The sequence below is a fragment of the Geotrypetes seraphini genome, chromosome 2 (assembly GCF_902459505.1).
Source record: "Geotrypetes seraphini chromosome 2, aGeoSer1.1, whole genome shotgun sequence".
NCBI lineage: Eukaryota > Metazoa > Chordata > Amphibia > Gymnophiona > Dermophiidae > Geotrypetes > Geotrypetes seraphini.
In genome coordinates, this window is record NC_047085.1 from 86246020 (window position 1) to 86260457 (window position 14438).

Consider the following 14438-nt stretch of genomic DNA (forward strand, 5'->3'; position numbering starts at 1 on the left):
CTGCGTACGAGTGTAATAAGCATGTAAAGCCACCCTATAATAAGTTTCTCTTAACCATGCACACAGAGTCACCCCAGGTGTCGCCTTCAGAGTTCGCGCTATATCCCAATTTCCCAAATTAAGCTGTAGTTCTCTTTCCCATTTATCCCTAATGTTCCTGTAGTCCTTTGCAGGTTGCAATTTTTGCAATCTAGCATGTATACAAGACACCGAAAGAGATACCCCCCCTCCTCCCGAGTGAACAATTCTCGTAATTTAGCCCCAAAATGCAAGCGCAATTGTGCTCTGTCAAGGGATCTCACATAGTGCTCCACTTGAAAACACGCAAACTGTGCACCACAGGTCTCCCCCACCTTAGCTAACAATTCTGCATGGGCTAACAGCTCCCCTTCATCTCCCAATATATGTTCTAAACTTAAAACTCCTCCCAATATATGTTCTAAACTAAAACTCCTCTTGATCCCCATAATCGGTACTCTCTAGAGTCCCTTCCTGGATTACCTTGCAAAGGCAAAAGATCATTAACCAACGGATCACCTTTCAAGGCATGCACAAGCCAACGCCAACGCCATTACTGCTTGTAATGAATTAAATAATAAACTTGAACAAAAAGAAGAGGGCATTGCCTTACGGGAACTATGAAGTAACGGAAATACATTGAAAGGAGCAAAAAACTCCTGTTCCATATGAAGAGAGGTGTAAATGTTAGTCACATTTACCCAATCTCCCAAATGGTGAAGCAGACATGCATAATTATAGATTCTCAAATCCGGTAAGCCCCCCTATTCCAATTTCCCAACAATTATGTCAACTGTAATTTAGGTTTCTTGGCCATCCAACAAAAACGAGAAACTTTTTTATAATAAATGTGCAAGTCCTTCTTTAGCAAACAAAACGGCAAAGTCTGCAAAGCATACAACCATTTGGGAAAGATAAACAGCTTAATCAAGCAGATGCGTCCCATCAAGGAAAGGGGTAAAGCCTTCCAGGTATCCAACAAGAGTTCCATCTTTTGTTGAAGTTATCCACATTAAGGCGATATAATTGAGAAGTCAACATAGTCATCACAGTCCCCAAATACACAAACTGCCCTTGCGCCCAAGTCAAACTCCGTCCCCCATAAGGATTGAACCTCCACAGAGGATGCCAACGCCTCCGACTTATCTAAATTTAGTCTAAAACCAGAATAATCACCATATTCTTTAATCAATTCCAACAAAGCCGTTAAGGAAGGCAAAGGATCCGTAAGGTGTACTAAAATATTGTCTGCAAAGGCCAATAACTTAAAAGTAGTATTTCCAATGTCAATCCATCTTATAGATGGCATTGCATATATGTCCCTAATAAGAGGGTCTAAAGTAAGCACAAATAATAATGGCGATAAGGGACATTCCTGTCTCATTCCCCTATAAATCAGGAACTTTTCTGTTTCAAAATCTTTCAACACCAATTTTTTTTGTGGAAAAGAATATAAAGCTCACACCGCAGATACAAAAAAACCATCAAAACCATATGCTGTTAAAATATTATAAGGAAAGTCCCACCTTACTTTGTCAAATGCCTTTTCAGCATCGAAGCTAACCAACACAGAAGGAAAATTATGCATCGATCGCTGCTCCAAAGACAGCAACAATTTTCTAACATTTTTAGCAATTGTCCATCCCTTCACAAATCCCACCTGAGCATCATATATAACGGACGGTAACACATTGGCCATCCTATTTGCCATAATCTTTGCTAACATTTTAACCTCTGTATTTAATAAAGAAATGGGACGATAGGAACCAGCCTTTTCTGGATCTTTATTCGGCTTGTGCAGTACCAGAATTTGAGCCATATTCATACCTTCCGATAAAGCCTCCGCACCAACCATAATATTAAACATCCTAGCAAGCGGTTGGATAATCTCTTCACTTAAAAGTTTATAAAGTTCAATACGCATGCCATTGTCACCTGGCGCCTTCAGCAAAGGACTATTTCCAATTGCCCAATACACTTCCTCTGGAGTTATAGGCGCTTCCTCTGGAGTTATTTGCGGTTTTCTGCAAAAAAAAAAAAAAAGAAGACACAAAACCACAAATAACCTGACCTGTTCTAGTGAAGAAAGTGCAGCTGGGAGCAGCAATTTTCTCTGTGCAATGCTGGGAGCAGATTTTCTCTGTGCAACACCGGGAGCAGCGATTTCCTGTGGTGCAAATTTGGGGGCAGGGCCTTTGATCAAAAAACTGCGAATAACCAAAACCGCGGACCACAAAACCGCGAATACGGAGAGTGAAGTTTAGTGGAACTAGAAAAGGTTCAGAAAAGGGCAATCAGAATTATTAAGAGGACAGAACTGCTTTCATATGAGGAAAGGCTTCTGAGCAGTGGTGTACCAAGGGGGGTGGGGGTGGGGGGGGAGCGGTCTGCCCCGGGTGCAGACTTAGGGGGGGGGGTGCACAACCGGCCAGGTCGGAAAATTAAGCGGTGAATTTGAAACAGCTCCCTTTCTCCTTCCCTGCCCCTTACCTATGTGGCTGCGAGTCTAAATTACCTTCTTAGAGCAGCTGGAGTTGCGTGTGGCTGCCGTAAAGGTCATCTCTGACGCAAGTGGAAGTTGCATCAGAGACAACATTTATGGCAGCCATACAGCAGCCGGCTGCTGTATGAAGGCAGTTTAGACATCGCCGGCAACATGGCAGGGATGTTTGTTGGACCGGGGGGGAAGGGGGGGAAGAAAGCGCCATGAAGTTAAGGGGCAGGGAGGGAGAAAGGGAGGAAAGGTGGGATGGAGAGGAAAAGATGCTGAAGGGAAATGGGTAAAACAGAGGGGGAGAAGGGCGCTGAAAGCACATGGGGAAAGCAGAAGGGGGAGGACGCTGAAAGGACATGGGGAAGAGAGAGTAGGGAGAACACGCTGGCAGGGAAGAAGACAGAGATGCCAGACTATGGGGGGAGCAGAGGGAAGAAGATGGGTGCCAGACCAATTTGGAAGGGGGGAGAAAGGGAGAGGCACAGTAACAGAGCAAATGGAAGACGCAGAGAGAAGAGATACAATGGATGGAAGGAATTGAATGAGAAGATGAGGAAAGCAGAAACCAGAGAAGACAAAGGTAGAACAAAAATTTTCTATTTATTTATTGCTTTAGGAGACATGCATCACTGTTTCTGTGGTGTTGCATTGTATGCAGAGTCCAGATTCTTGCTGGTTCAATTTAACCTTTGTCTATGTATTTCTATTTTATCCCCCCTTTTACAAAACTGTGGAGCGTTTTTTAGCACCAGACATGGTGATAGCAGCTCTGATGCTCAGAATTCTATGAGTGTCAGAGCTGTTACCACCGTGGCTAAAATCCACACTAGTTTTGTAAAAGGGGGAGGGGTTAGTTTGTGATGACAAATTCCATATTAGGCGAAAGTGTTTTCTGTGTTCTGTGTGTTCGATAGACATGGTTTTCTGTTAGGGTTGACGGTGTAGGATTGATCTGTACTTTAGTCTAGCTTGTTTAGTTTTACAATGGGTGTATTGATATTGTACTGATCACTGCAGTATGTAAGATGCTACCTTTTCCTAGGTACTCATGTGTGACGTGTGGCTTGTTACTAAAAATCATGTTTTTCGTACAGATGGGGGGGGAGTGACAAAAAATGATGGGCCCCGGGTGTCACATATGCTAGGTACGCCACTGCTTATGAGATCAGGGATCTTCAGCTTGAAGAACAGATGACTGAGGGGAAATGTGATAAAGGTCTACAAAATCTTGAGTGGCACAGAAAGGGTAGATATGAATGGACTGTTTACTCTTTCAAGAAGTAAAAGGACAAGGAAATACTCTATTAAATTAGATGGTAATACATTTAAAACAAATAGGAAAAAATATTTTTTTCGCTCAACATATAATTCAGCTCTAGAACGCGTTACTGGAGGATGTGGTAAAAGCAATTAGCATATCTGGGATTTTAAAAAGTTTATAAAGTTCCTGGGAAAAAATGAATAACCTGCCATTAAGGTAGTCATGGGGAAAGTCACAACTACTCTTTGGGATTTGCCAGGTATCTGTGACCTGGATTGGCCACTATTGGAAACAAGATATTGTGTTAGAATAGATGAACCATCAGTCTTGACTCAGTATGCAAATTCTTATGTTCTTATTTGATATTCAAGAAGAAAGTACAATGTGGCTTTTTAGGATGTGGTGTTGGAATGATTTGTGAGTGGAAGGGCTAATTTTCTTTTAGGGTTGTGCTGGGTTTAGGTAGTAGGAGTTAGGGGTGTTATTAATGAATTTATATTATTATGTTGTTTTTTAGGATTCATTGTAATACAGTTCAGTCTCTTTTGGCGATACATAATTACTCAAATTATGGAAAACAAAACAAACAAAAAAAAGCAACTGCTAGAAGGAATTATTATCCCATTCTACAATGAAAAGATATGACATGATAGAAATTTTTAGATTGAAATAGCATACCTCTATTTTTAAACTGCTAGATATAAAATATTATATAAGCAGGAACATATTACAGTGTTACAATAAAAGACGTGACTGGTATAATTTGAATTAAACATCATCTTACCTGTAAAGAGCTGAAAGTGGCCTCTTAGTTCCAGGTTTTGGTCTGTATGGTTTTGGTTCTCCTGCCATGTTGATATCTATAATGCAATATATGGAATGGATTAGCTGACTTTAAGAGACTGGGAAAAATTATATCGATTTCACAGCCTGCACCCACATTTTCCCATCCTACCTGCTGTGAATCTAAATAAATAGAGACTTGTTATAATTACTGTTTCCATGCATAAGTACTTAGCAAAATCAACTCGGATATGTGAAAATTCAATGATACTCAAATCTACACTTTCACAGTAGCAAAAAATAATAAATCATGTGTCAGTGGACAGTGCTGCCTCAGTTCAAGTGAAGAGGAGTTTCAAAAAATGGAGGAAAAAGCCTCAGACTGGAGCCCTCCCACCACACAATGGTGGTCCAAGGTGGTTAGACAATAACCTCACTGGCAAAAAACCTCCATTTGCACTCCCCATACATAAAAACTTTAGGCAGGGCTGTTTGTGCATACAAAGAAGATAGTAGAGATTGTCAACTTATCTTCGAATGATCGGTACACCGACGGTGGCCAGCGTTTCACAAATCTGCTGCCTCAGGATGTAAAACGATCCGATCAAACTTTAAGTGGGACGCCGAAACGCATCTTCTATTTTTAAGATGGCGTCAGGGCAAATCTAATATAATAAAAGCCTAAGCCGCGCATGCGCACTCTGACCTGCGTGCTCCTGTTTTCCGTGCACTGTAGATCCCTGCAGGTAGGAGTGCGCATGCGCGCTTCCACGCATCTCTCTCTCCCAAGGTGGATGTCGGCTTCGGGCGGTGCAGAGGCTGCCTGCCGTGGCGTCTGCAGGCCGCGGCGGCTGTTGGTTTCTGCAGACCGTAGCGGCTGTCGGCGCCTGCAGGCCACGGTGGCTTGAGGCGGCTGTCGGCGGAGGGCAGACGCGAGGTAAGGGTTGCTGCTGGACAGGGGAAGATACGGGGGTAGAAAAAGGAAGGGAGGCCTACTGCTGGATGGGGGAGCAGGAAAGAGGTGCTAGGGGGGAAGAAAAAGGAAGGGAGGCCTACTGCTGGACGGGGGAGTGGAAAAGAGGTGCTGATGGACAGGGGAAGAGATGGGGGGGAGAAAAAGGAAGAGAAGCCTACTGCTGGACAGGGGGACAGGAAAGAGGTGCTGCTGGACAGGGGAGAGATTAAAAAAGGGAGAAGGGATGCTGCTGGATAAGGGGAGCAGTGAAGGGGTGGTGGTGGACACAGGGAAGGTAAAAGGAAGGGAGAATGGGTGGACAGCTGAGGAAAAAGAAAGACAGAAAGAAAGACAGAAATACAGAAGGAGAGGAGAAGAAAGAGAAAGGGAGAGAAAGAAATAAAGACAGACACACACACATATATTCTAGCTCCCATTAATGTAACGGGCTAAAAGATTAGTTACATAATGTTTGCCTAAAAGTTAAGCATCTACATCGGTATGCCTAGCCTATGTAGGTACCATATTTGTTGCTCCATAAGACACACCCTAGATTTAGAGGAAGAAAACAAGAAAAAAACATTCTGAACCAAATTCTCCCTGCCAGGATCTGCACCCTGTCCCCCTTCCCTGCTAGGCTCTGTACCCTGTCCCCCCTCTGGTGGTCTAGTGGTAGGCTGGGACAGGGCACAGATGTCAAGGCAGATGACTTTTTAAAATATGCAATGTCACCTTAGTAACAACTATAGAAAAATAGACAAATATAGTGCAAAATATAGACAGCGGATATAAATTCTCAAAACTGATGCATTTTGATCACTAAATTGAAAATGAAATCATTTTTCCTACCTTTATTGTCTGATGATTTCTTTCTTTCCTTCCTCAGGCCCAACAATTGTCCCTTCCTCTCTCCTTCCTATATCCCCCCCTCAATGCCTTCCAGCCTTTGTCCTCTTCCTCCCCCCCTCCCCCACTGTCTGGTGATTTCTTTATTTCCTTCCTCAGGCCCAACAACTGTCCCTTTCTCCTTCCCTCCTGTTCCCTTCACTGCCTTCCAGCCTCTATCCTCTTCCGCCCCTCCCCCCCAGCCTGCCTGCCTGCTGGATTTAATTACCTCCAGCTGCTGCTGCTGTGAGGTCACGTTGCTGAATCAGCAGCAGTGTGGGGGGTGGGCAGACTCCTGGGTCAGTAGCGCGGCACCTGGAAAAGCGGACTCCTGGCTCAGCAGCGTGGTACCCGGAATGGCTAGGCGGGTGCAGTGATTCTACGCTGCCAGCCCAGAAGCTTTACCCCCGACATCAATTCTGACGTCAGCGAGAAGGTCCGGGCCAGCCAATGGCTGGCCCAGACCTTCTCGCCGACGTCAGAATTAACATTGGGGATAAGGCTTCTGGGCCTGCGGTGTGCAATTGTTGCACCCGCCTGGCCTTTCCCTTCTTCTACTTTTGACAGTGAGTAACCAGCTGCGGCAGCGGCGGCTGCAGGTGAGGGGCGGGCGGCGGTCCTTCAAGGTAACGAGGGGGGGATCTGGGTATTCACTCCTTAGGAAGTACCCATTTTTCCACCCACTTTTTTGGGGTGAAACCGTGTGTCTTATGGAGCAAAAAATACGGGTATCTAACTTAATTTATTAAAAGGCTTTAAGATACTACATTGCCAACCCTTCTACCCAATGTTGTCCCTTAAATAACTCCCTCCAAGCTATCCTCAAATCACTGTTCTTCCAAACTTATACTGAAGTTGCAGTATAGTCATTTGTCTGTCCAATGTAATCCACTGTGAATGTTAGCTTGTAACCCGTTCTGAGCTACTGGGAGGTCGGGATAGAAATCGAACAAAATAAAATAAATAATCAGAACTGATAATATACACTTAAAACCTCATAATTGACATTAATTAAAGTTATTTGAATGTTAGGCGCACAACTCAAAGTGAAATTCTATAAAAGTAAGGTGCCTTCTCTAAAGCACATATCTAAAAGTGGGGCAGCTCATGGATGTTTTTTTGAGTTATGTGCATGATTATAGAATATGGGCTGATGTGTATCTAACTTAATGGAGGCATTTAGATCAAGAAAATCCTGGCATATATATTGTGTGCCTATAGATACCTAAGACCACTTAGGCAGTGCTAAATGTGATTCTATAAAGTGTGCCTAACTTTTATAGAATCCTGCTTAGCACCACATTGGTCAGTACCAATTTTTTAGGCAACAAATTGTATATAGAATTAGGGCCTAAGACTGTTTTCATGGTAAAAGTCCGATTATCCTGAAAATTTAACCAGGCAGGAGAGGCTTCTGCCCAGTTAAATCATGCTGAATGCCACAGAAGGGGATATTCAGCAGCCTTGAATTGAGCAAAAGAACATAAGAATAATCATACTAGGTCAGATCAATGGTTTATCTAGTCCAGTATCCTATTTCTGCAGTGGCCAATCCAGACCATAAGTGCCTGTCAAAAAGCCAAATAATCACAACATTCCATGCTAATGTCCACAGGGCAAGCAGTAGCTTCCTCCATGTCTCTCTCAATAGCAGACTATGAACTTTTCCTCCAGGGACTTGTCCAAACCTTGTTTAAAACCAGTTATGTTAACCACTGTTACCACATCCTCTGGCAATGCGTTTTAGAGTTTAACTATTCTCTGATTGGAAAAAATATTGGTTTTAAAAGTATTTTCCAGCAATTTCATTGAGTGTCCCTTAGTCTGTAATTTTTAATAAGTACAAAATGGATTCACTTGTACCCATTGTATACCACTTAGGATTTTGTAGACTTCAATGATATCTCCTCTCAGCCATTTCCTTTTGCAGGCTGAAGAACCCTAACCTCTTTAGTCTTTCCTCATACCAGAGGAGTTCCAAGTTTATTTATTATATTTACACTTGATATACTGCAATCAGAAACACATCTATGCAGTTTACATAAAATTTCATCCCCTTTATCATCTTGGTTGCTCTTCATTCATAGAAACATAGAAACATAGAAATAGACGGCAGATAAGGGCCCACGGCCCATCTAGTCTGCCCACCTTAATGTCCCTCCCCTACCTTTGCCCTGTGAATAGATCCCATGTGCCGATCCCATTTGGCCTTAAAATCAGGCACGCTGCTAGCCTCAATCACCTGTAGTGGAAGACTATTTCAGCGATCAACCACTCTTTCAGTGAAAAAGAATTTCCTGGTGTCACCTCGTAGTTTCCCGCCCCTGATTTTCAACGGATGCCCTCTTGTTGTCGTGGGACCCTTGAAAAAGAAGATATCTTCCTTGCCTTGATGCGGCCCGTAAGATACTTGAACGTCTCGATCATGTCCCCCCTCTCTCTGCGCTCCTCGAGCGAGTATAGCTGTAATTTGTCAAGCCGTTTTTCGTATGGTAGATCCTTGAGTCCCGAGACCATCCGGGTGGCCATTCTTTGCACCGACTCCAGTCTCAGCACATCCTTGAGATAATGCGGCCTCCAGAATTGCACACAGTATTCCAGGTGGGGCCTCACCATGGATCTATACAATGGCATAATGACTTCCGCCTTACGACTGACGAAACCCCTTCGTATGCAGCCCATGATTTGTCTTGCCTTGGAAGAAGCCTGCTCCACTTGATTGGCAGACTTCATGTCCTCACTGACGATTACCCCCAAGTCTCGTTCTGCTACCGTTTTTGCTAGGATCTCGCCATTAAGGGTATAAGACTTGCATGGATTCTGGCTGCCCAGGTGCATAACTTTGCATTTTTTGGCATTGAAGTTGAGTTGCCATGTCCTAGACCATCGCTCCAGTAGGAGTAGGTCGTGCATCATGTTGTCGGACACTGAATCTTCGTCTGTTGTGCATTTGCCCACTACATTACTCAGTTTGGCGTCATCGGCGAATAATGTTATTTTACCTCGAAGCCCTTCTGCCAAGTCTCTTATAAAGATGTTGAATAGGATTGGGCCCAAGACTGAGCCCTGTGGTACTCCACTAATCACCTCCGTCATTTCGGAGGGGGTGCCGTTCACCACCACCCTTTGGAGCCTACCTCCAAGCCAGCTCCCAACCCATTTTGTCAATGTGTTACCTAATCCTATAGAACTCATCTTGCTCAGTAACCTGCGGTGTGGTACGCTATCGAATGCTTTGCTAAAGTCCAGGTACACGATGTCCAGGGACTCCCCTATATCCAGCTTCCCCGTTACCCAGTCAAAGAAGCTGATCAGGTTGGATTGGCAGGATCTCCCCTTAGTAAATCCATGTTGTCGGGGATCCCGTAGATTCTCCTCATCCAGGATCTTATCTAATTGGTGTTTGATTAGAGTTTCCATTAGTTTGCTCACTATCGATGTTAGACTCACTGGTCTGTAGTTTGCTGTCTCCATCTTTGAGCCTTTCTTGTGGAGTGGAATGACGTTAGCCGTCCTCCAGTCCAACGGGACGCTGCCTGTACTAAGGGAGAGGTTGAAGAGCGCGGACAGTGGCTCCGCCAAGACATCACTCAGCTCCCTAAGCACCCTGGGGTGCAGGTTGTCCGGCCCCATTGCTTTGTTAACCTTGAGCTTTGACAGCTCACCGTAGACACTGCTGGGCGTAAACTCAAAGTTACTAAACGGGTCAACTGAGCCATTCAACATTTTCTAATTCTGCTTTATCTTTTTTGAGATACGGCAACCAAACCTGCAATACTCAAGGTGAGGTTGCGCCAGCTTTGAATATCCTCATTGACTGCTGATGCACTCTCCGAGCAAGGCCAGGACACTCTTGCTATCATAAGAATTTGGAAGGAACCTACCGTGTTTCCCCGAATATAAGACACTGTCATATTAATTTTGGGCCCAAAAAATACACTAGGTCTTATTTTGGGGGTAGGTCTTATTTTTTTCATGTACAATGATCATCTCTCCCTTCCTCTCCTCCACCACAATTCTTCCTCTTTCCTTTCTCTCTCCCACACGTGCAGCATCTTTCCTCTCCTCTCACCCATCCCCTTGTGCCTTCCCTCTGCAGCATCTTTCTGTCCTTCCCTCCCTCACATTCCCCCATCCAGCAGAACATTTGCACAGCATCTTTCTATCCCTCCCTCCCATCCCTTGTGCAGCAGAATCCTTGAACAGCTTCTATCCCTCCCTTCCTCCCATGCAGCATCTTTCTATCCCTCCCTCCCATCCCCCCCGCCATGTAGCCGAACCCCCACCGACCCTTCCATCTCTCCCTCCCATCCGAACCTCGCCGACCGCGAGACTGACATACCTTCTTCCAAACGGCAGCGTTGGCAGCAATCTAAACAGGCTGCTTCGCGGCCTTCTCCCGCCGGGGCATTCCATGTACTGCATTGCTGATGACATCATCAGTGATGTGGCAGAGGAATGCTCTGGCATGAGAAGGCTGTGAAGCAGTCTGTTTAGATTCCTACCGACACTGCCGTTTGGAAAAAGGTATGTCGGTCTCGTGGTCGGCAGGGTTTGGATGAGAGGGAGAGATGGATCAATGGGGGTTAGGCTGCGCGGGTTGGGGTGAAGGGAAGAACTGCTTGCTGCCAGTGAATCCAGCGCTTCAACTAGGGCTTATTTTCAGGGAAACGGTACTAACTACTTAAGTAAGCGTGAACCTGGAAATTTGAGGGCAATATTCAGTGCAGATGGCCACAGGCAAGTAGCAGTTCTAAATAGCAGTTCTAACTTTGCTTAGTTAGGTATATAGTTTATTATTTATAGTCTGCCTTTACAAAGTGGATTACAATCTTACATACTTAAAAATTTACTAAACTACATAAAATTTTACAACACAAAAAATATCACATGTGATCCTTTGTCACAATGAAACGTCAGTAACCATATTTCATCTTACAAAATAAATGACATTTCAGCATTTTCTTAAAATTACATAAGTCCTTTTGCTGTCTAATATAACCTGGTAGCTTATTCCATTCAGTTGAACCTGCACAAAAGAGCACACTAGCTCTCACTGTTTCCAAGTGCAATTTAGGGTTTTTTTAGTTGGAATAACCAAATCTAAATGTCCTGCAGAGCATAGTGCACAAAGACACATGATAGCACACAATCCTGCAAATATTTCTGTGCCAATTGATGCACACTTAAATAAACTAATAGTAACAACTTATACTGAACTCTATACGCCATCATCAACCAATATAGAGTGACAGATTACGAAGAAACATGATCATTTATACTCACTCCAAACTAAGCACATATGATGGAATTTTGAGTAACTTGTAACACATGTATTGTGTAGGAAGGCATTTCATCTAGTCCATGCTAGATAACACTACAGCTTGGAGAACCTGTTTGTAATCATTACCAGAAAGATATTTCCTAAGATTATTTAATATCTGTAACTTAAAATGTGTGTATGGCACTGAATACATCCAGACCAAGAAGAACTCAAGCACACTTTACCCACTCCCCAATCAAAGCCATGCAAAGCAAAAAAAATATATGACGGACTACTAGCCACCATGACCATGACGCCCAACTACAAAACATTCAGGAATGAACTGAAAGCCATGCTAGTCAAGAAATTTGTCAAATGATCCAACCAAACCTTATCGACCCTCCCCAGACCCCGACGCATACTATATCCATCAACCCTGTAATCTCCCTGGGAATGCCCAGGCCAATTCTTGTTGTATACTGCCTAGAACTGAAAGGTATTGGTGGGATAAAAAACAGCAATGTCATGTAATGTAATATTCACATAACTTCTGGGTATCGCTGATGCCCTACATATTCAATGCCGATGCCTGGGCATGACTTGGTATTGAACATCAGGCTCTAACAGCAGTGGTCAGCATTTAAATTTTTAAAAAAGTTTCCTGCTGCCAACTGAATATTAACCCATAACTAGCTCCTATCTCACGTCTTCTCTTGCCTACCTTTCATTTTGGTAACTAATGATGGACAAAAGTATTCTGTTCATTACAGATATGCAATTTTGACTGTTTCTGGTACACCATTAATGCTTAACTTAAACAGCACGTGAATAGACATCTCTTGCATAAAAATGGAAGTACTGTATTTAAAAAGAAAGACATTAAATGGAAGATTAGAGTGAAGCAGTTCTTTAAACTTTAATGAAGAATGCCCATTTTGAAAAAAAAAAAAAAATCTGTTTATGCCTTCAGTTTCCAGCTTCTCTTCTTTCTTTCCCTTTGTAGAATATATGTGTCTGTAGTGGCAAGTAAAAATTTAAGAAATCACTAGAACGATAGAGAATTCTTAAGATAGAAGCATAATACCAAGAATAAATTAATGTAACAACAAAAAGTATTAAAAAAAGATATTTTTTGTATTGTGTTAAATGAACTAACAAAGGCAACAACATGTAAGACTTTTCCTAATCTTTGCTCTTTTCTTGAAACACTAAGGAGGAAATTCTATAACCAGTGCCTAAATTTAGGTGTCGGTAGTCGCCCTGCCTATGGTCAGAAATGGCAGGGTTGAAGCGTCTGCTGACGCCTAAATAAAAGGTGGCTGAAATGGCCGCTGGAATCGAAGCTAGGAAGCCACTTTAGGCCGTGGAATGCTAAAGTAGGTGTGGCCAACCCCCGAAGTGGTGTTGGGCGATCTAAAGCAGCTACCCAGCTGCGAATCACACCAAGATAGGTGGCTGAAATGTAGGCCTGGGAAACCCTGGCCTACGTTTCAGTCATCTATTTTTGCTTAAACTGCAGCAGCTGATCGTGGCAGGAAAATTCCCCCCTCCCCCATCAGCTAAGCATCAGGGATTCCCCAAAGCCACAATTCTGTAATCAGCACCCAAGTTCTGGGCAGTAGTTACAGAATAGCAGCTTTGGGAAGGGGAGGAATTCCACTGCCACAATCATCTGAGAGCGGCTGCGGCAGGGAACTCCTGAACCCCACAGCAAATCTGCCGGCAGGAGAGATGCCCACTTCCTCCTGCCAGCCGTCCCCCTTCCCTGCTAACATTTTTAAAACTGTGTCTTCTCGAAGATGAATAGGTAAATAATTCCATTGCTGAGGGGCTGTAACTGAAAATATTTCATTTTGCCTTGTATTAATTACCTTCAAGGAGGGAATTGTAAAATGATGCTGATTTGCAAATCTAAGTGTTCTAGAAGTGGTGTGAGGAATAAGGAGCTTGACATCAAGATCTAAATAAACTTGGATTAACTTGTGAAGACCCATCTCTAGAGGGAAACTGCGCCTAAAAAGACCCTGCTTCTTGCAGAGCCTGTGTGGAGTGTTTCAGCTTGGAAAGATACAGTGGTCCCGGGCTGAGCAAAGAGGGTGGGACTCTGGAGCGGCTCACCGCACGTATTATGGAATTGGAGATTAGGAAATATCGCATACAGTTCAAGATCTAATTGCTGACCTACAAGTGTGTTCATTCTGCTGCCCCCCAATATCTCTTCTCGCTTCTCTCTCCTTATACACCTCCCAGAGAACTCTGTTCCTCAGTTAAGTCACTCTTATCGTTACTCTTCTCCTCCACTGCCAATTCCAGACTTCGTTCCTTTCATCTAGCTGCCCCCTTTGTTTGGAATAAATTACCCGAGTTTGTCCGTCAAGCTGCTGCTTGTTTAAAAGCAGACTGAAAATCTACCTTTTTGATATAGCTTTCAATCTGCCCTCCAACCCAGCCCGCTGATTAACGGTTCCCCTTAACTGTATCCATGGCATCCTATTTGTCTGTCTTGTCTGTTTAGATTGTAAGCTCTTTCAAGCAGGGACTGTTTTCTTACTCTTTGGGACTCTGTGCAGCGCTGTGTATGTCTGGTAGCGCTATATAAATAATTAATAGTAGTAGTCACAAACGCATATCCTGCTTACAGCCCAGTAAAGGGAAAATATGAGCAGTACAATGCTGAGATCAGGGATCCAGGGCATATACTTGCTGTCTCTGCAGATATATAACCTTTCCCTCTTTTAGTAAAGCACCTTCTTCCGACTGAAAGAGGAATCGCTCAAAA

General features: G+C 43.6%; 1 protein-coding gene across 1 annotated transcript in view; it reads right to left on the reverse strand.

The window, feature by feature from the left end:
• The window catches only part of RALYL (RALY RNA binding protein like), a 796461-nt gene that overhangs the window by 206500 nt on the left and 575523 nt on the right, over positions 1-14438 (reverse strand). The window contains exon 6 of the mRNA XM_033929436.1: positions 4558-4633. Within this exon, the coding sequence (XP_033785327.1) occupies positions 4558-4633 (76 nt within the window). The remainder of the gene's footprint in view (positions 1-4557; positions 4634-14438) is intronic.